We start from the raw sequence: 21,877 nt of genomic DNA on the forward strand, positions 1-21,877 counted from the left end.
CAGAGTGGGAGGTCAGGGTGAGGTATTGGCAGAGACAAACTGACAGCTGAGAGCATTGGAGGCCCAGGTTTGAGGGACCTGAGGGATTATTAAAAGCAGGATATAATGTTGCTATATGTATACCAGGCCTTTGAGAGAGTCCACGTGTGTACACAATGTTGTGACTCTGCTCGGCAGTTACCCTGCTGTGGGTTTGCAGGCCACAAACATGAAAATCAGTTGATGGGAGTACACATCCCCTCCCCCACCAGGAGAATCCCCATGACATGTCTCACATCCAACTGGGATCCACATTCATTGCCTCTCCCTCCCAGGGTCACTCTACTTTTCCAGTGGGTATCGAGCAGGCCTGCGCTAGAGTTAGGGTTATGGTTAAGATTAGGGTTAGGGCTCAACAGTCTGAGAGAGGTTGGCCAAGCTAGGACTTTTTTCATGAGGTCAATTCTTGGAATGGCAGGACGATCGTATGTTGAAAGATTGGAGCGACTGGGCTTGTATACACTTGTGTTTAGGAGGATGAGAGGGGATCTGATTGAGACGTATAAGATTATTAAAGGATTGGACACTCTGGAGGCAGGAAGCATGTTTCCGCTGATGGGTGAGTCCAGAACCAGAGGATACAGTTTAAAAATAAGGGGTAGGCCATTTAGAACAGAGTTGAGGAGAAACTTCTTCACCCAGAGAGTGGTGGGTGTGTGGAATGCTCTGCCCCAGAGGGCAGTGGAGGCCAAGTCTCTGGATACTTTCAAGAAAGAGATGGATAGAGCTCTTAGAGAGAGTGGAATCAAGGGTTATGGGGATAAGGCACGAACAGGATACGGATTGTGGATGATCAGCCATGATCATAATGAATAGTGGTGCTGGTTCGAAAGGCCGAATGGCCTACTATTCTATTGAAATAGACGCAATTTAATTCCTTGCTCCCTTTCGTGTTCCAGCCTGACCTCTCTCTTCTTTTTACTATTTCTGATTACTGTATCTCCTTCCAGCCTTGTACTTGCCCTCCTGCTGACGAAGATTCCATCCCCCTGCCAATCTAGTTTATACCCTCCCTCGTAGCACTAACAAACCTGGCCACCAAGATGTTGGCCCCCCTCCAGTTCAGATGCAACCCATCTCTCTCGAACAGGTCACCTCTGCCCCAGAAAAGATCCCAATGATCTAAGAATCTCAATCCCTGCTCCCTGCAGCAATTCTTTAGCCACACATTTATCTGCCATATCCTCCTGTTCCTACCCTCACTAGCATATGGCATTGGAAGTAATCTGGAGATTACCACAAAGAAGTGCTGGTTTTTATCTATTTTCCTTGCTCTTTATAATCACTCTGTAGGACCTTATCACTGTTCTTACCTATGTCATTTGTGCCAACGTGCACAATGACTTCTGGCTGCTCACTTTTCCCCTTGAGAATGTTCCGAGACATCCTGGGCCCTGGCACCTGGGAGCGAACACACCATCCTGGATTTCCATTTGCAGCCACAGAATCTCCTGTCTCTCTTTTTAACTATCGAGTCTCCAATCACAAAAATACTGTTTAACTTTACCCTTTCCTGTTGTGCTCCAGGGCCAGTCATAACGCTACCGCTGCTTTCCCCATAATGGTAATCCTCCCCCCAACAGTATCCAAAATGGTATATTTGTTTTTGAGGGGATTGAACACAGGAGATTCCTGCACACTTCTGCCTTTCCTGGTGGTCACCCAGCTAATTTTTGCCTGCACCTTAGGTGTGACCACCTCACGAAAACTCCTATCTATGAAGTGCTCAGCATCTCCTGACTCTGTGCTCCAGTCTCACTCCAGGACGTGATGGTTAAGGAAGGAGTGTTCATAATGTGGCCAACTAGGTTCAGGATCAGCTCGTAAATCCTCTAACACAGGCCAATGGCAGGCAGTAAGAGTGGGAGAGACTTCTGGTCTGCCATGTTGGAGCCTCCAGCATCACTACCTACAGCCCCATAAGGGATAGAAGCAGGATTAGGCCATTCAGTCCCTCAAGCCTGCCCTGTCATTCAATACGATCATTGCTAATCTGACTCAGCCCTCTGCTTTCATTGCCAGCTCTCCATATTTAACCGTCCAGGTTACACCTTGAGGGGAGACAGGCAGCAGAGTTTGGAATGGAGGGAGAAAGACTGGACACCAGCTGGCAGTACGTCAGAATTTTCAGGTCCAGAGGTAATAAGGCAACTGCAGATCCAGAACCTGACTGATAATACATCTCAGACCCAGGGAAAGTAACAGCCAGGACGCTCAGTAGAACCACTTGGGACCATTCGGGTCAACTGGTCCATGCTGTTTTTGATGTTTCCTGGGCACCATCTCTCACACTATCTCAGTAGAATTCTTTGCCCCAACATCCACCTCTGGCTTCTCTTAGACAATTTCAGGAGACACTGGGAGACCCTGAGAACTTGTCCGGTGATGGGCCAATCTCTCACAGTGAAAGAACCTTCACCACCTTTTGTTCCATTGCCCCTCAGGTCTGTACACCCAGACTGTGTGACCTTTCACGAGAGGCTCATTTATTGGTCGGTTACATTACCTCAACTTCATAACTGCTGTCAAATAAGTGGAGCAGAACAGGAAATAATGTACAATGAGCATAACCTTTGATCTTAAACCTCTGAACTTTACACACCATTTCTTTTACATTATCCATCTCCTATTGTCCTGGAAAGACCTGCTGATAAACTCATCACTGCGATTGGGTACATTTCCTTTCGATCTAACCTATAAAGACAGCTTTATTGTCAGCACCTTTTTGGAACCTGCACAATGTACTATTGCTCTTTCCTTCTCCTTTTAGGAGGTGTTGCACATCAGAAAGCAGAGGGTTGGATTTGATGGCTATGTCAGGGACTAATAACCAGGGCCTGAAGGATGCCCCCCCAACCCCCACTGTGCTGAGGCTGGGGGCCTGGAGCAACACTGGGGCCTGTGATTTCTGACCCTGCCCCTGCCAGTCAAGGCCAGTCTTCTTCAGAGAAACTCAACCCCGAGGCAGAGGGATCACCATCCATTGGCTGCACACCAACACTTTCCCCTTGACTGAGACCCCAGGCTGTGGAGACTCCTATCTCCACAGCCAATTGTAGACCAAGTACTGAGTCTATCAATTCTCCAGCAGTTGTATACTGTGTAGCATTCACAAATCTATACATCATACGATCCCTACAGTGTGGAAACAGGCCATTCGAGACCATTGAGTCCCCACTAACGCTCCATAGAGTATCTCACCCAGACCCATCCTATCCCTGTAACTCTGCACTTCCCTACAGCTAGTCCACCTAGCCTATACATCCCTGGATACAATAGGTAATTTAGCATGGCCAATTCACCTTTGGACTGTGGGAGGAAACTCACACAGACACAGGGAGAATGCGCAAACTCCACACGCCTGAGGCTGGAATCAAACCCGGGTCCCTGGCACTGAGAGGCAGCAGTGCTAACTACTGAGCCACGGTGCAACCACATCTACATGTAAATTCGAGTCGAGTTTTTAAACTGTGTGCAGTGCTCACATATACACAAGTTGCATTTTGCCTTATGGTATACTTTTCAAACAGTTGTGATTAAAAAAGGATCCAACATGATAAATACATTCCAGGTACAGTCGCTAAAAAGTCCTTCTCCACCACAAAGTGATCAGACGTGCGTCGAAATCTTTGTGGGTGTGGTGCACAAACAATGATTCAGTTGTAGTAGCGAGTGTGATTGAGCCCGGTCTGGAAGCAATGAAAGAGCACTCTTTCTGAACATTTTTTTCCAGGCTGTAAGTGTCAATGCTGCTCCCAGAAGAGTATGGACTGCCCAATTTAAATAAAGAGGCAGAAATACCGAGGCATTGTCAGAGTGTGAGACTAAAACATAGCTCTTCAATGTGTCCCAAGCCTTGTGTTGTTTGTAGCCAGGATCCTGGTGAGGGGAGACCAATAATTTACTGAATATGGACATCATATGAGTTAACAATACACATTGACCAGATAGAAGCTGTCGTCAAGCCAGCCGTTCTCTTCAGCTTCCTCAAATAAATAAAACATAATGACCCCAGTTCCCACGGCGACGAATATACTCAAGAGTTGGTCACCCAGGATTTCAGTGGAGGAGAAAGGAGGACTGCAGTTCCACAGCTCAGTCTCTGTGAATTTAAAAGATCTGCAGGACAACACAGGAACCTCAAAATCCACGCTCTGCGAGATCTGAATTCTGATTGTTTTCAGAAGGTCCTGGTATTCACTGTAGCAGATGACATGGATTGGAAACTGAGGAACATCCAACGTTCCAATGGCCTGGAGGAGGAATCACAGCTGATCCCTCCCAGACGCGCGGTGTCGAAGTCAGTACATCGTCGGTGTGGGACAGTGAAGCAGCGTGGGGAGGATATGAATAAAGTATTATTCTGTAATTGCTGGAAAAACACAGTTGGTCAGTCAGCATCCGAGGAGCAGAAGAGTTAACGTTTCGAGCATAAGATCTTCATCAGGAGTGAGGCTCATCAGGAATGCCTCATTCCTGAGGAAAAGTTTATGCTTGAAATGTCGATTCTCCTGCTCCTCTAATGCTGCCTGACCTGAAGCGCTTTCAACTCTGATCCCCAGCATCTGCAGTCCTCACTTTCTCATTATGTCTGTAATTGGTCTTAGGCTGTGATATTGTGCTCTTGGGAATGGGGAGTGTTGGGGTAAAAATGTCATGGATATCAGCGGGGACGTTGTGGTAGTGTATCTGCCAGGATGAACACCAGAGCGGGGTGGGTCATGACACACCTTCACCACCAATGCCCCCAGTGCTAACTGAGGCTTTTCTTGGGCTTGGCTAAGGGCCATTGAAGGCCCTCCTCCTGCCAGCAGTGGCATTGACCCTTCAGTAGCTGGCTGGCAGCTGAAACCACATGGGCCAAATTGGCATCCCAGGAAACTGGTGGGCCCATTGATCGGAAGTTGCCGGTGTGAAGGACTGGGTTTCAGGAATGGGGGATGAAGTGGTTGGTGTCCCACAGAGAGTCATTCTTCCAACTGCCCTGCCTACCTTTCCCACTCAGCTCCCACCCAGTGGAGATCCCTCCCATCCCTACCCCAACTAGAGGCATTGAGTGGGTAAGATGCTGAGTGGTGACCTTATAGGGGTTTATAAAATCATGAGGGGCATGGGAAGGGTGAAGAGCCAAGGTCTTGTTCCCAGGGTAGAGGAGTCCCAAAACTAGAGGGCATAGCTTTAAGGTGAGAGAGGAAAGATTTAAAAACGAACCTGAGGGGAAATATTTTCACACAGAGGGTGGTACGTGTATGGAATGAGCTGCCAGAGGAAGTGGTGAAGGCTGGTACAATCACAGCATTTAAAAAGCATCTGGATGAGTATATGAATAGGAAGGGTATAGAGGGATATGGACCAAGTGCTAGCAAACAGGACTGGGTCAGATTGGGATATCTGATTAGCACGGAAGAGTTGGTTCTGTTTCTGTGCTGTATATCTCTCGGACTCTATAACAGCAGCATTGAGTCAATGAGTGGGCATGAATGGGATTTGAGTGGATTAGATTGCTTATTTGGTACTATATGTACAGGCATGCCCTCCACCACTGATGCTCAGTAACAACAGTGTGTCCCACCTACTGGCTGCACGGCAGCAACTCACCAAGGCTGTTTAGAAAGCAGCTTCCAAATCCACAATCTCTACCATCCACAAGGACAAGGGCAGCAGATACATGGGAACACCAACCACCTGCAAGTTCCCCTCCAAACCCTTCACCATCCTAACTTGGAAACATAATGCCATTCCTTCACTATCACTGGGTCAAGGTCCTGGAACACCCTCACTAAGGGCATTGTGGGTCTACCTACAGCACATGGACTGCAGCGGTTCAAGAAGGCAGCTCACCCCCACCTTCTTAAGGGCCAACCAGGGCCAGGCAATAATTTTTGGCCCAGTCAGTGACACACACATCCTCTTGGTTTTGAACAGTTGGGGCTGGGAGCAGGAAGTTCCTTTGTCAGGCCCAGTTTATCCAGTGAGGTAGTGGAGTACTGTTGCTTCCTCGTTGATCTGGGAAGGTGACACGCTCTGAGGCAGGATGGAGTAAAGGGGCCAGGATGTTTAGCTACAAGTCATGTGTCCAAACCTCCAGGAATACGCCCACCTGCATTACGTCGCCCTGTGTGAGTTCCAGGGAATCATCCTGACTTCATCAGATTCTCCATAACCTGTTTAAGAAGCTCCTCACAGCTTCACAGAGTTATCCTTTTCATCTCTGCTGGGGCAACATTTCAGGTACTTTTAACTTTTGCTGGTTGCCACGGGGAACAGGATTCAGCATTGCTTTCCTCATGGAATAAAAATCTAGAAAATGGAAAAGAATGAGATCTGCCTTGTTCTAAATGTATCTCCTCACACTGTGTAAGCAGACAGGAATATTGCAATCTTCCTGGGGCTGTGCTGAGTCCAGATGACCACTTCCTGCTTCTAACAGCTTCATATCCACAATCACATTGAAACCTAGCTCCACTTCATTACCTTGGAACTCTTCAAATAGCAATTGAATTGATCCACTCTGAAGATCATGACCCCTCAATCAATACTGAAGACCATCCAACTCAACAGTGATGAGATATTTAATGTAGAGACCATCTCTGTTTAGTTGAAGTCCAATTACTTGGTTTTGGATGTTCTTGGCCAGCAGTGATGGCTACTTTATGCCAACCACCACCTAACTAAAACATTGTCAGTGGCAAATTCCCTCATTGGCCGATCAGGAGTTAACTTCAAAATAAACACTTGGCTGTTCACCAGTTGTTCATTAAATCCTGCCGTCACGAGTGAATTTTTAAATGAGGTTTTCTGACTCTCTTTTAGTGACTCAACCTGCTGCAGAAGCTTAACTACAAATACCTTTGCTGGGTTATTGCAGGGAGCCACATGTATGCTGAAGCTTTTTGTCTGCAGCAACTGGGATAATGTACACGACACAAAATCTGCCTCCTGATGGAAGGGATTTCCAAACTGGCTCACGTTAGCGTGCTGTGGTTCGGTCCCCCAGTTGTCGGTCCACTTCAGGTATGAATGTAGGGGCTGGAGGTCAGAAGATCCAAATTGCAGAGTGGCCTGATGGGAGAGGGTTCACAGTGCCTGGCTTCTGCCTCAGTCTGGTTACCCCTCAGCTTGGGGGAAAATGAGTCCTGACTGCAACAGTATCGCACTAGGGCAGCCTGATCCCTTTCTTGAAACGGTCTTCTCCCCAGCACTGGTCACATCTAATTCTATTGTAGCAGCATGTGAAAACCAGGTAAATGTTCGACAGGGCGATGTTGGTGTTCCGACTAGCAAAAAGGTTTGAACCATTGCTCCCCATTCATTGTAACATCTCAAACAAAGTGGAGATCTGGATAGACAGATTATTCCTAACCTATGTTTAATCAGGAACGCGGGAAACAGATGAGACACAGGGTAACACCATGACCGAGGAGAGCTAACTTCTAGAGTGGGGAGTTGCTTCTCTCTGAACTCTACACTTGGATATGATCCGGTCAGAGCTGCTGGCAACATTGCAATGTGCAGATGCTGGAGTTTTTGTTTGCGTGTTTCCGACAATACTCAGTCCTTGTGGAAGAATCTGCGTTGGTCAAGCCAAGGAGAATGGCGATGTGCCCCTCATGGCTCAGGGCAAGGTCTAAAGGCCAAAGAGAAGCAATAGCGATGACAGGATATCTAGTGCTGAGGCCTTGGAATGAAGCCAGATGGGTTTTTTGCTGCAGATCAGGAGGTGAAGTAGGAATCCTGCATGGAGTACAGCCTGTCGATGGGGTTCCCAACTCGGGCTGGGAGGTGGTTCGACTCTGATGGACCCAGGAGACAATCTCCCAGGTGACTGAGGGAGCCATCCTGATCCATATTGTGGAACACTCCATCGGAATCTAAGTCACACAAAGACAATCACATATTTTAGGGTAGAATTTTTCTAATCTCCTTCCTTCTTGATTTATACAAAGTATCTTATTAAGCACAACTGACCCAAAGACACAGAATCTCTCTATTCTTTACAATCAATAAATATAATTCCAAAGAATATGAATCACAGAATCAGACCATTCAGCCCAACATGTCATTGCTAATATTGATTCTCCAAACAAACTCTTTCCGCACGCTGCTTCATCTAACTCCATCAATCTCATCGTCGTCTCGAATGTATTGGTGCTTTCCGGATCTTTCTCTCACCTACTCTCTGCAATCAGAGTTCCACCTGCCCCGTTGGACTAATCATCCCTTTTCAATGTCTGTTGGACGTGAAATCTGAGCAAGCTTGAGTGAGCCATGGAACTGCGGAAGGTATCGCAGGTTTGCAAAGTCCTGTTTTCTGCTGCAGCCCAGACACTTTCACATGGATGGTGTCGAAGAGGGGCCCTGTTAGATTTGTTTTCCCCTTCCCAATATCCCTCCCCCATTTTCAAAACACTATTCCTGACAGACAGAAGGGACTTCAGCACAGAATTGGACTCAGGACCTTCTTGTTGAAATCAAGGTAAACTCTTCAGAAGAAGAGACAGACTTGCATTGTGAGCAATTCAACTGCCTGATTCCTGGGATGAGGGGTTGGATTGTGGGGCAAGTTTGAGAAGACTAGGCCTCTACCCGGTGAGATTTCAAATATTGAGATGTGACGCAGGATTCAGAAGGTTGATGCTGCGAGAATGTTTATAGAACAAGTGGTCACAGTCCATAAAATCAGAGGTGTCAGATTTAAATGAGAGTTGAGGAAAATTGCCTTCCCCGAGAGAGTCATTAGCCTGTGGGACACTCTTCCTCTGACAGCTTGGTCACTGAATATACCTAAGGCTGAGTGAGCGAGATATTTCTTCACCAGGCAGGGAGTCAAAGGTTATGGGAGGTGGGCAGGAATGTGGATTTAAGATCCATGATCAGATCCACCATGCTCTTATTGACTCCATTGGCCAGGAACCGTCCATTCCTACTCCAAATTCTTTTGTTTCATATGGATTAGTTTAGTTTAACTTCACAGAATCCCTAGTGTCGAAACAGGCCCTTCGGCCCAACAGGTCCACACTGGCCCTCCAAAAAGTAACCCACCCAGATCCATCCCCCTACCCAATTACTCTACATTTATCCCTGACTAATGCACATAAACTGCACATCCCTGAACACTATGGGCAATTTATAACATGGCCAGTTCACCTGACCTGCACATCTTTGGATTGTGGGAGGAAACCAGAGTACCCAGAGGAAACCCACGCAGACACAGGGAGAATGTGCAAACTTCACACAGTCACCCGAGGCTGGAATTGAACCCAGGTCCCTGGCGCTGTGAGGCAGCAGTGCTAACCACTGAGACACCGTGCTGCCCCCTCGCTATGGTAAGAAGGGGATAAGAGATGGGTGAAAGGTAGATGAAGCTGTGTCTGAGTGGACTAGGAATGCAAAAAAGCCACCAGGATTATTAACAAGGATCTCATTGTGTAAGGATAGCCAAAGACACACTTGACAAGAGTGGAGATGGGAGCAGCTAATCTTCAGCTAACCCAGCCTAAAGCCTCTGTAATGGGATAATATAGGCTGCTTCTCCTGACTAATATCTTATAAACAATCTCTGATGTATGGGATGATTGGATTAGCCTTAAGTGCGAGGTCCCCCAATGTTGAATTGCTTTCCAAGTTTACTTTGCAAGACCTACTGATCTGAATGGCAGATGCTAATCAGAGCCTGTTGATCATATTCCATCTTCACCCTCTTGCTGATGGATTGGCTATTCTAGTGTTCTGTTGCCCTTTCTCCTTCCAGCACCCACCTCATGAACCTCCCCCACCCCCAACTCCCAGGTTTGGTGCTATGGGCTTAGCATGACCCCACTGACCCTGCCTATTATCATTGAGAAAGACCAACTGCTTCTTGAGTTCCTGACCTCAGGGGAAGGTCAAGCTTCAATGGAACTGTCAACACAGGTCAATAGTTCCAACCATCAGTCACAAATCACCGTCAGGCCCTACTCTTAGCCTAATCCTTCACTGCTGGTTTCTGAAGGGGGATGTATGTGAGTATAGCATTGGGATGGAGGGTTGCCCATGTCCATATTGAACAGCAGAGCAGGATTGATGGGTTGAATGGCCTCTTACCTGCTGTGTTTATACATCCATCCAGGCTTTTCCATCTCCCTCTACCTGTAACCTCCAGCTCAGCTGCCTGCTCCCACCCATACCTCCTGACATTCCCACCCCCGAGCTCCCAGAAACCCCCATGCTTCCTCCAGACTGCTCCCACACTCCAAAAATCGCGTTCGAGACCTCTTTTTCTCCAATTCCTACCCACAAGCTCCACCCCCCTTTCCTACTGTCTCATCCTGATATTGTTGCTCCCCTCCACCTCTTCGAAGAACCAAGAGGCATTACTTCAAGGCAAAGGGTGCTACATGAGTGCAGGTTGTTGTTGCTGCTGCCCTGCAATGGGTTTTCTGCTGAAGCTGCCCTGTGTTGGCGATGAGGTGCCCATGGCCTGCCCCCTAACCGTACCGTAGACTCACCGTAAGGATGCATGTGATCACCGGGTAGCCGGGGGGGTGTCAGGCCCTGGGCAAACGGCTCCGTGCTGTAACTGCTCGGATCCACCAATGGCTGGCGAGGCACAGACGGGTAGGCCAGCACCATCGTGTCCATCCCAGGGGCATTTCCTGCATCTACACAACCTCCGGGGATGGGGGCGGAACAGAGAGGGAGGGATAAAGGGAAATGGAGGGACAAAGAAGGAGATGGGGAGAGAGGGAGACAGAGGAAGGGGGGGGGCTGAGATGGAGGGGGTGAGGGAGGGAAGGACGGGAAGGAACCAGGAAAGAGAGGGAGTGAGAACAGAAGGAAGGGAGAGAGGGGGAGGCAGGGCAAGGAGAGGGGAAGGTGGAGGGAGAGAGGGAGAGGCAAGCAATGGGGAAGGAGGGGTGGAGAGGGAAGAAGGGAAGAAGGAGGAAGAGAGGGGTGAGAGATGGGTATGAAGAGAGAGGAAGGGAGGGGGTAGCACAGCAGGAGGGAGGGATGAGAGTGGGAGGAGTGAAGAGAGAGAGAGCAAGAGATGGGGAGGAGAGAGGGAAGGAGAGTGAGAGAAGGAGAAGGGGAGAAGGAGGGAAAGAGAGGGGGTGAGAGGGAGCGAGAGGGTAGGGACAAATGGAGAAGGAGAAGATGAGAGGGAGAGGGGAAGGGAGAGAGGGTGAGAAAGGGCGAGAGAGGGTAGGGAGAAATGGAGAAGGAGAAGATGAGAGGGAGGGGGAGGGAGACAGAGAGAGAGAGGGTGAAAGGGAGAGGGGTGGGAGGGAGAAAGCGAGGGAGGTAGCAGGAAGGAGAGAGAGGGAGATGCAGATTGGGAAATAGTTTCAGATATTCAGTCAGTCAGCATCTGGTGATATTAGTATTTGTTACACTCGAGTGATCAAACAAGGCCTGGGGTTAGTATCAGAGACAAACAAAAACTGCAGATGCTGGAATCCAAAGTAGACAGGCAGGAGGCTGGAAGAACACAGTAGGCCAGGCAGCATCAGGAGGTGGAGAAGTCAATGTTTCGGGCGTAACCCTTCTTCAGGCCTGGGGGTGGGTGTCAGGAGAGCTACAGATAAAATGAGGGGAGGTTTGGGTGGGGAGAGGGGCCAAGTGGTGATGTAGGGCTAGGTGAGCACAGGGAGAGGGTATGATCTGGTTGGTCGATGGGAGACCAAACGTAAACTCAGGGCACGTTTCACGAACATGTCAGCTGGGCCCCACAGAGGCCACCTTAATCTCCCTGTCACCGCCCATTTTAATTCCCCATCCCACTGACCAACCAGATCGAGCCCTCAACCCATGGTCACCTCACCATCCCACCCAGCCCCAACACCCCCAATCTTTATCTGTGGCTCCCCTTACTCCCAGTCCCAGTCCTGAACAAAGGTTATACTCTAAACATTGACTTCCCCACCTCCTGCTGCTGCCTGGCCTGCTGTATTCTTCCAGCCTCCTGTCTGCCTGCCTGGGGTTAGTGACAGCAGCAAGACCTCCAGCTTGCCAGGCCCTAAACTCTGGCATCCCCCTCTCTCTCCACCAGAGAAACTTTTCAAAACTTCTCTTCCCGACCCACTGTCTGCTCACTACACCCCATGTCTAATTTTGTGTCTGATTACACTCCTGTGTACTGCCTTAATACACTCCCAGAGAGAAAGTCCAATGTTAAAAGATTCCTGTTGGTGAAATGATATAACAATGAAGGGTATGTAGGCTAGTTTGATCTTTGAGTAGGATAAAAGGTCGACACAACATTAAGGGCTGAAGGGCCTGTACTGTGCTGTACTGACCTATTTCTATATGCTTGGAAATGAACCTCGTGGATGTATTGGAGCTCCATTTGCAAACAGACAAGATCAGGAAGTGTCATGCACAATTTGACTGTCACTTTTCTGCTGGATAAACTTGTCAAGCCAGCCAGATAAATGCAAGTCGTTGTTGTTGTTCTCTCAATGTCCCACCGTGAAATGGAATGCCTCCAAACAACTGCTTCATTTGCGTAGCTCCAACGTTTTGCCAATGGGAAGCGCTCGGTGAATTTGTTTAGTTTCTTGTGGGGAAGTGGGTGTGGCTGACTGGCAGGATATCTGTTGTTTGATTGATTGCCCCATCCCTCTGCAGTCTCCATGCTGTCGGTAGACCCACGAGGGAGGCGATCCCAGGATTATTCGTTGCTTGAGGGATGTGGGGAACACTTATCCGATTTTCCTCACAGCTTTGGGAAGTCGTGGTGGAGACAGAGCCTCGAAGCTGCATGGCCTCCTGATCACTCAGAGGGAGTGTTGTCTGTCCCTCAGCCCTCTGAGTCAAGTCGCAGAGTCAAGCTGAAATACTGGACATGGCTCTGCCAGTCTGATAACCCTGCTGTGAACTGAAATCCTGCCTCTGCTGTTGGTTTCATGGAAGGTACCTTGGGAAATTTCTGCATCACCTAGGTGACACACACTGGTGCTACTTAATTCATTAATGGTATATGGGTGTGGCTGGCTAGGTCAGCATTTATTGCTCATCCCTGAATGGCCAGAGGACAGTTAAGAGTGAACCATGATGCCATCTGCCTGTGTCCCCTCCTCCTTGCTCCTTCAGCCACTGGGAACAGTTCTCTACATCGCGCTCCATCCCCTCCTGATGTTGAATACCTCAATCTGATCTCACCCCAAACCTTCCCTGGAAAAGATCTCAGCCCAAACTGGAAAACAGCCCCAGGCCCACCGAACAATTGCACAACGGGACAGTTTTGGTCTCTGTACAGAGGGAGTTCAGTACAGGTCGATTGCTGGGATGAAGAGGTTGTCTTATAAGGAAAGGACTGAGGAAGCAGGACCCTTTAAAATCTGATTGCTATCCAAGGCTCATCCGTCTTGCAATGTGTGGTCCTTTAAATTTCTTGGTATGCGTGCGTTGCTGTGTTTGCTGGGCCAGCACCACTGCAGCAGTGCCCATACGCACCTGTGCAGCACTGCCCCCCTGTCCCTGCACTACTGCAGCAGTGCCCATACCCACCTGAGCAGCACTACACCCTGGCCCCTGCACTAATGCAGCAGTGCCCATACCCACCTGTGCAGCACTGCCCCCACACCCCCTGCACTACTGCAGCAGTGCCCATACCCACCTGTGCAGCACTGCACCCCCACCCCGCACTTCTGCAGCAGTGCACATACCCACCAGTGCAACACTGCCCCCCACACCCTGCACTACTGCAGCAGTGCCCACGCCCACCTGTGCAGCACTTCCATCCCACCCTTGCACTACTGCAGCAGTGCCCATACCCACCTTAGCAGCACTGCACCCCACTCCCTGCACTACTGCAGCAGTGCCCATACCCACCTGTGCAGCACTGCCCAAAAACCACTGCACTACTGCAGCAGTGCGCAATACCCACCTGTGCAGCACTGCAACTCACCCCCTGAACTACGGCAGCAGTACCCATACCCACCTGTGCAGCACTGCAACCCACCCCCTGCACTACTGCAGCAATGCCCATACCCACCTGTGCAGCACTGCCCATCCACCCCTGCACAACTGCAGCAGTGCCCATACCCACCTGTGCACTGCCCCACACCCCCTGCAATACTGCAGCAATGCACATACCCACCTGGGTAGCACTGCCCCCCACCCACTGCACTACTGCAGCAGAGCCCAAACCCACCTGTGCAGCACTGCCCACCCAACCCGTACACTACTGCAGCAGTGCCCATACCCACCTGTGCAGCACTGCACACCACCCCCTGCACTACTGCAGCTGAGCCCATACCCACCTGTGCAGCACTGCCCCCGTCCCTGCTACTGCAGCAGTGCCCATACCCACCTGTGCAGCACTACCTCCCACCCACTGCACTACTGCAGCAGTGCCCACACCCACTTGTGCAGCACTGCCCCCACACCCTGCACTAATGCAGCAGTGCCCATACCCACCTGAGCAGCACTACACCCCGGCCCCTGCACTATTGCAGCAGTGCCCATACCCACCTGTGCAGCACTGCCCACCCAACCCGTACACTACTGCAGCAGTGCCCATACCCACCTGTGCAGCACTGCCCCCCACACCCTGCACTACTGCAGCAGTGCCCTTACCCACCTGTGCAGCACTGCTCACCCACCCCTGCACTACTGCAGCAGCACCCATACCCACCTGTGCAGCACTGCCCCACCCCCTGCACTACTGCAGCAGTGCCCACGCCACCTGTGCAGCACTTCCTCCCCAGCCTTGCACTACTGCAGCAGCGCCTATACCCACCTTAGCTACACTGCACCCCTGCACTATTGCAGCAGTGCCCATACCCACCTGTGCAGCACTGCCCACCCAACCCATTCACTACTGCAGCAGTGCCCATACCCAACTGTGCACCACTGCAACCCACCCCCTGCACTACTTCAGCAGTGCCAATACCCACCCGTGCAGCACTGCCCACCCACCTCCTGCAGTACTGCAGCAGTTCCCATAGGCACCTGTGCAGCACTGCCCCCCACCCCATTCACTACTGCAACAGTGCCCATACCCACCTGAGCAGCACTACACCCCGGCCCCTGAACTATTGCAGCAGTGCCCATTCCCACCTGTGCAGCACTGCCCACCCACCCCCTACACAACTTCAGCAGTGCCCATACTCATCTGTGCAGCACTGCACCCCATCCCCTGCACTATTGCAGCACTGCCCATAGGCACCTGTGCAGCACTGCCCCCACCCCATTCACTACTGCAACTGTGACCATACCCACCTGTGCAGCACTGCCCCCCATCCCTGCATTAATGCAGCAGTGCCCATACCCAGCTGTGCGGCACTGCCTCCCACCCCCTGCACTACTGCAGCAGTGCCCATACCCATCTGAGCAGCACTATACCCTGACCTCTGCACTAATGCAGCAGTACCCATACCCACCTGTGCAACACAAACCGCCACCCCCTGCACTAATACAGCAGTGCACATACCCACCTGTGCAGCACTGCCCCACAACCCCTGAAAGACTGCAGTAGTGCCCATACCCAACTGTGCACCACTGCAATCCACCCCCTGAAGTACAGCATCAGTACCCATACCCACCTGTGCAGCACTGCAACCCACCATCTGCACTACTGCAGCAGTGCCCACACCCACCTGTGCGGCACTACCTCCCATCCACTGCACTACTGCAGCTGTGCCTACACCCACCTGTGCAGCACTGCCCCCACCCCCTGCACTACTGCAGCAGTGCCCATACCCACCTGAGCAGCACTACACCCTGGCCCCTGCACTACTGCAGCAGTGCCCATACCCACCTGAGTATCACTACACCCTGGCTCCTGCACTAATGCAGCAGGACCCATACCCACCTGAGTAGCACTGCCCCCGTCCCTGCACTACTACAGCAGTGCCCATACCCACCTGTGCAGCACTGCCCCCCACCCACTGCACTACTGCAGCACTGCCCATACCCACCTGTGCAGCACTGCCTCCCACCCTCTGCACTACTGCAGCATTTCCCATACCCACCTGTGCAGCACTGCCCCCCACCCCCTGCACTACTGCAGCGGTGCCCATACCCATCTGTGCAGCACGGCCCCCAACCCCCTGCACTACTGCAGCAGTGCCCATACCCTCCTGAGCAGCAATACACCCTGGCGCCTGCACTAATGCAGCAGTGCCCATACCCACCTGTGCAGCACGGCCCACCCACCCACTGCACTACTGCAGCAGTGCCCATACCCACCTGTGCAGCACTGCCCCCAACTCCCTGCACCACTGCAGCACTGCCCCCCATCCCTGCACTACTGCAGCACTGCCCATACCCAACTGTGCAGCACTGCCCTCTCACCCCTGCACAACTGCAGCAGGCTCCATGCCCACCTGTGCAGCACTGAGCCCCAAACCCCTGCACTACTGCAGCAGTGACCATACCCACCTGTGCAGCACTGCCCCCTTCCCTGCACTACTGCAGCAGTGCTCATACTTGCCTGTGTAGCACTGCCCCCGTCCCGGCACTAGTGCAGCAGTGCCCATACCCACCTGTGCAGCACTGCCTCCCACCCACTGCACTACAACAGCAGTGCCCATACCCACCTGTGCAGCACAGCCCCCCACCCCTTGCACTACTGCAGCAGTGCCCATACCCACCTGAGCTGCACTACACCGCGGCCCCTGCACTAATGCAGCAGTGCCCATACCCATCTGTGCAGCACTGCCTCCCACCCACTGCACTACTGCAGCAGTGCCCATACCCACCTGTGCAGCACTGCCCCCCACACCCTGCACTACTGCAGCAGGACCCATACCCACCTGAGCAGCACTGCCCCCACAACCCCTGCACAACTGCAGCAGTGCCCATACCCAACTGTGCACCACTGCAATCCACCCACTGAACTATGGCAGAGGTACCCATATGCACCTGTGCAGCACTGCAACCCATCCCCTGCACTACTCCAGCAGTTACCATACCCACCTGTGCAGCACTGCACCCCTTCCCCTGCACTACTGCAGCAGGGGCCATACCCACCTGAGCAGCACTACACCCTGGCCCCTGCACTAATGCAGCAGTGCCCATACCCACCTGTGCAGCACTGCCCCCTCCCCCTGCACTACTGCAGCAGCGACCACACCACCTGTGCAGCACTGCCCCCAACCCCTGCATTACTTCAGCAGTGCCCATACCCACCTGTGCAGCACTGCCCCCCACACCCTGCACTACTGCAGCAGGACCCATATCCACCTGAGCAGCACTGCCCCCACAACCCCTGCACAACTGCAGCAGTGCCCATACCCAACTGTGCACCACTGCAATCCACCCACTGAACTATGGCAGAGGTACCCATATGCACCTGTGCAGCACTGCACCCCTTCCCCTGCACTACTGCAGCAGGGGCCATACCCACCTGAGCAGCACTACACCCCGGTCCCTGCACTAATACAGCAGTGCCCATACCCACCTGTGCAGCACTGCCTCCCACCCCCTCCACTACTGCAGCAGTGCCCATACCCACCTGTGCAGCACTGCCAACCCACCCCCTGCACTCCTGCATCTGTGCGCCTACCTACCTGTGCAGCACTGCACCCTCGCCCCTGCACTACTGCAGAAGTGCGCATATCCACCTGTGCAGCACTGCCCCCCCACCCCCTGCATTACTGCAGTAGTGCCCATGCCCACCTGGGCAGCACTTCTCCCCTACCCTAGCACTACTGCAGCTTGCCCATACCCACCTTAGCAGCACTGCACCCCACTCCCTGCACCACTGCAGCAATGACCATATGCACCTGTGCAGCACTGCCCCCACCCCCTGCACTACTGCAGCAGTACCCATACCACCGGTGCAGCACTGCCCACCCAGCCCCTGCACGACTGCAGCAGTGACCATACCCACCTGAACAGCAATACACCCTGTCCCCTGCACTAATGCAGCAATGCCCATACCCACCTGTGCAGCACTGTCCCCAACCCCTGCACTACTACAGCAGTGCCAATACCAACCTGTACAGCACTGCACCCCACACCCTGCACTACTAAAGCAGAGCCCATACCCACCTAGGCAGCACATCTCCCCTACCCTTGCACTACTGCAGCAGTGCCCATACCCACCTTAGCAGCACTGCAACCCACTCCCTGCACGACTGCAGCAGTGACCATACGCACCTGTGCAGCACTGCCCCCACTCCCTGCACTACTGCAGCAGTACCCATACCACCCATGCAGCACTGCACCCCACCCCCTCCACTACTGCAGCAGTGCCCATACCCACCTGTGCAGCAATGCACCCCCATCCCGCACTTCTGCAGCAGTGCCCATTCCCAAGCTAGCAGCACTGCACGCCACTTCCTGCACTACTGCAACAGCGCCCATACCCACCTTAGCAGCACTGCAGCCCACTCCCTTCACTACTGCAGCAGTGACCATACGCACCTGTACAGCACTGCCCCCCCACTCCTCCATTACTTCAGCAGTGCCCATACCCACCTGAGCAGCCGTACACCCTGGCCCCTGCTCGAATACAGCAGTGCCCATGCGCACCTGTGCAGCACTGCCCCCAACCCCTGCAGTACTGCAGCAGTGTCCATACCCACCTGTGCAGCACTGCCCCACACCCCCTGCACTATTGCAGCAGTGCCCATACCCACCTGTGCAGCAGTGCCTCCCACCCACTGCACTACTGCAGAGGTGCACATATCCACCTGTGCAGCACTGCCCCCCCACCCCCTGCACTACTGCAGCAGTGCCCATACCCACCTGCACAGCACTGCCCCCCCACCCCTGCACCTCCGCGGCAGTGACCATGCACACCTGTGCAGCACTGCCCCCAACCCCTGCACTACTGCAGCAGTACCCATACCCACCATTGCAGCACTGCCCACCCACCCCATGCACTACTGCAGCAGTGCCCATACCCACCTGTGCAGCACTGCCCCCACCCCCTGCACTACTGCAGCAGTGCCCATACCCACATGTTCAGCACTTCTCCCCTACCCTTGCACAACTGCAGCAGTGCCCATACCCACCTGTGCAGCAATGCACCCCACCCTGCACTTCTGCAGCAGTGCCCATACCCACATTAGCAGCACTGCACGCCATTCCCTGCACTACTGCAACAGTGCCCATACCCACCTGTGCAGCACTGCCCCTCACCCCCTGCACCACTGCAGCAGTGCCCATACCCACCTGTGCACCACTGCTCCCCCAAACCCTGCACAACTGCATTAGTGAGCATACCGACCTGTGCAGCACTGCCCCCGACCCCCCTGCACTACTGTAGCAGTGTGCGCGCGTGTGTGTGTGTGTGTGTATAAGAGAATGTGTATGTGTCTGAGTGTGCTTGGACCCTGATAGGGATTGCTCCTCTGTTTAGTCTGTCTCCATCACCCATTCAGGCAGCGGGTTCCCGAGTGAAACAGGTTGATGTGTAACAAACCAAATTATCCCTCTCGCCCCTCAGGTTCACTGGCTAAATCTGTGCCACCTGAATGTTGACCAGCGGCTGGTGACACCAATCCCTCACTATTGAGAATCAGAAGGCACAGATTTCAAAACAATCCGCAAAAGGACCACAGACCAAAAGGTGCAGACACTTCTCTCCCTCAGCGACAGGTTGGGGTCCAGAATGTGCTGCCTGAGAGAGCGAACTGATCCACTGCGCTGACTGAGAGTGGGGTGGACACTGATCCACTGCGCTGACTGAGAGTGGGGTGGACACTGATCCACTGCGCTGACTGAGAGTGGGGTGGACACTGATCCACTGCGCTGACTGAGAGTGGGGTGGACACTGATCCACTGCGCTGACTGAGAGTGGGGTGGACACTGATCCACTGCGCTAACTGAGAGTGGGGTGGACACTGATCCACTGCGCTAACTGAGAGTGGGGTGGACACTGATCCACTGTGCTAACTGAGAGTGGGGTGGACACTGATCCACTGCGCTGACTGAGAGTGGGGTGGACACTGATCCACTGCGCTAACTGAGAGTGGGGTGGACACTGATCCAATGTGCTGTCTGAGAGTGGGGTGGACACTGCGCTAGTGTGTTGCCAGAGAATGGGGTGAACACTGTTCCAGTGTCCTGCTTGAGAGTGGGGTATATGCTGATCCTTTGTGCTACCTGAGAGTGGGATGGACACTGATCCACTGTGTTGCCTGAGAATGAGGTGGACACTGATCCAGTGAGTTACCGGAGATTGGGTGGACTATGATCCAGTGTGCTACCTGAGAGTGGGGTGGTCACTAATCTAGTGAGTTGCCTGAGAGTGGGTTGGACACTGATTACGTGTGCTTCTTGAGAGTGAGGTGGACACTGATCCAGTGTGCTACCTGTGAGTCAGGTGGATACTGATCCAGTGTGCTACCTGACAGTGGGATGGATACTGATCCATTGTGCTGCGTGATAGTGGGTTGGACACTGATCCATTGTGCTACCTGAGAGTGGGGTTGACACTGATCTAGTGTGCTACCTGACAGTGGGATGGATACTGATTCAGTGTGCTACCTGAGAGTGGGTTGACACTGATCCAGTGTGCTACCTGACAGTGGGATGGATACTGATTCAGTGTGCTACCTGAGAGTGGGGTTGACACTGATCTAGTGTGCTACCTGACAGTGGGATGGATACTGATTCAGTGTGCTACCTGAGAGTGGGTTGACACTGATCCAGTGTGCTACCTGACAGTGGGATGGATACTGATTCAGTGTGCTACCTGAGAGTGGGTTGACACTGATCCAGTGTGCTACCTGACAGTGGGATGGATACTGATTCAGTGTGCTGCGTGATAGTGGGGTGGACACTGATCCATTGTGCTACCTGAGTGTGGGGTGGATACTGATCCACTGTGTTGCCTGAGAATGAGGTGGACACCGATCCAGTGAGTTACCGGAGATTGGGTGGACTATGATCCAGTGTACTATCTGAGAGTGGGGTGGTCACTAATCTAGTGTGTTGCCTGAGAGTGGGTTGGACACTGATTACGTGTGCTTCTTGAGAGTGAGGTGGACACTGATCCAGAGTGCCAATTGTGAGTGAGGTGGATACTGATCCAGTGTGCTACCTGAGAGTGGGGTGTATCATGATCCAGTGTGCTGCCTGAGAGTGGGGTGGATACTGATCCAGTGTCCTGCGTGAGCGTGGGGTAGACACTGATCCATTGTGCTGCCTGAGAGTGGGGTGGACACTGATCCAGTGTGCTCCCTGACTGTGGGGTGGATACTGATCCAGCATGCTACCAGACAGTGGGGTGAATACTGATCCAGTGTGCTATCTGAGAGTGGTCTTGGACACTAATTCTGTGTGCGACCTGAGAGTGGGGTGGACATTGATCCAGGGTGCTGCCTGAGAGTGGGGTGGACACTGATCCAGGGTGCTGCCTGAGAGTGGGGTGGACACTGATCCAGGGTGCTATCTGCGAGTGGGGTGGACACTGATCCAGTGGGGAGGACACAGATTCAGTTTCCTGCGTGAGAGTGGGGTGGATACTGATCCAGTGTGCTACCAGACAGTGGGGTGGATACTGATCCAGTGTGCTATCTGAGAGTGGTCTTGGACACTGATCCAGTGTGCTGCGATATAGTGGGGTGGACGCTGATCTCGTCTGCTATCTGAGAGCGGGGTGGACATTGATCCAGTGTCCTGCGTGAGAGTGGAATAGATACTGATCCAGAGTGCTACCAGAGAGTGGGGTGGACTCTGATCCAGCGTGCTACCTGAGAGTGGGGTTGACACTGATCCAGTGTGCTGCCTGAGAGTGGGGTGGACACTGATCCAGTGTGCTACCTGAGAGTGGGGTGGATACTGATCCAGCGTGTTGCTAGAGAGTGGGGTGAACACTGATCCAGTGTGTTGCCTGAGAGTGGGGTGGACAGTGATCACGTGTACTGCCTGAGAGTGAAGTTGACACTGATCCAGTGTG

The 21,877-nt window shown here is 52.6% G+C and overlaps 1 protein-coding gene across 1 annotated transcript in view; it reads right to left on the reverse strand.

The window, feature by feature from the left end:
• Window positions 1-7,752: 7,752 nt before the first annotated feature.
• The window catches only part of lmx1al (LIM homeobox transcription factor 1, alpha-like), a 338,126-nt gene continuing 324,001 nt past the window's right edge, over window positions 7,753-21,877 (reverse strand). The window contains exons 8-9 of the mRNA XM_072564043.1: window positions 10,527-10,679; window positions 7,753-7,910 (exon numbers count right to left, since the gene is read on the reverse strand). Coding sequence (XP_072420144.1) covers window positions 7,753-7,910; window positions 10,527-10,679 — 311 coding nt within the window. The remainder of the gene's footprint in view (window positions 7,911-10,526; window positions 10,680-21,877) is intronic.

The sequence above is a fragment of the Chiloscyllium punctatum genome, chromosome 46, assembly GCF_047496795.1.
Source record: "Chiloscyllium punctatum isolate Juve2018m chromosome 46, sChiPun1.3, whole genome shotgun sequence".
NCBI lineage: Eukaryota > Metazoa > Chordata > Chondrichthyes > Orectolobiformes > Hemiscylliidae > Chiloscyllium > Chiloscyllium punctatum.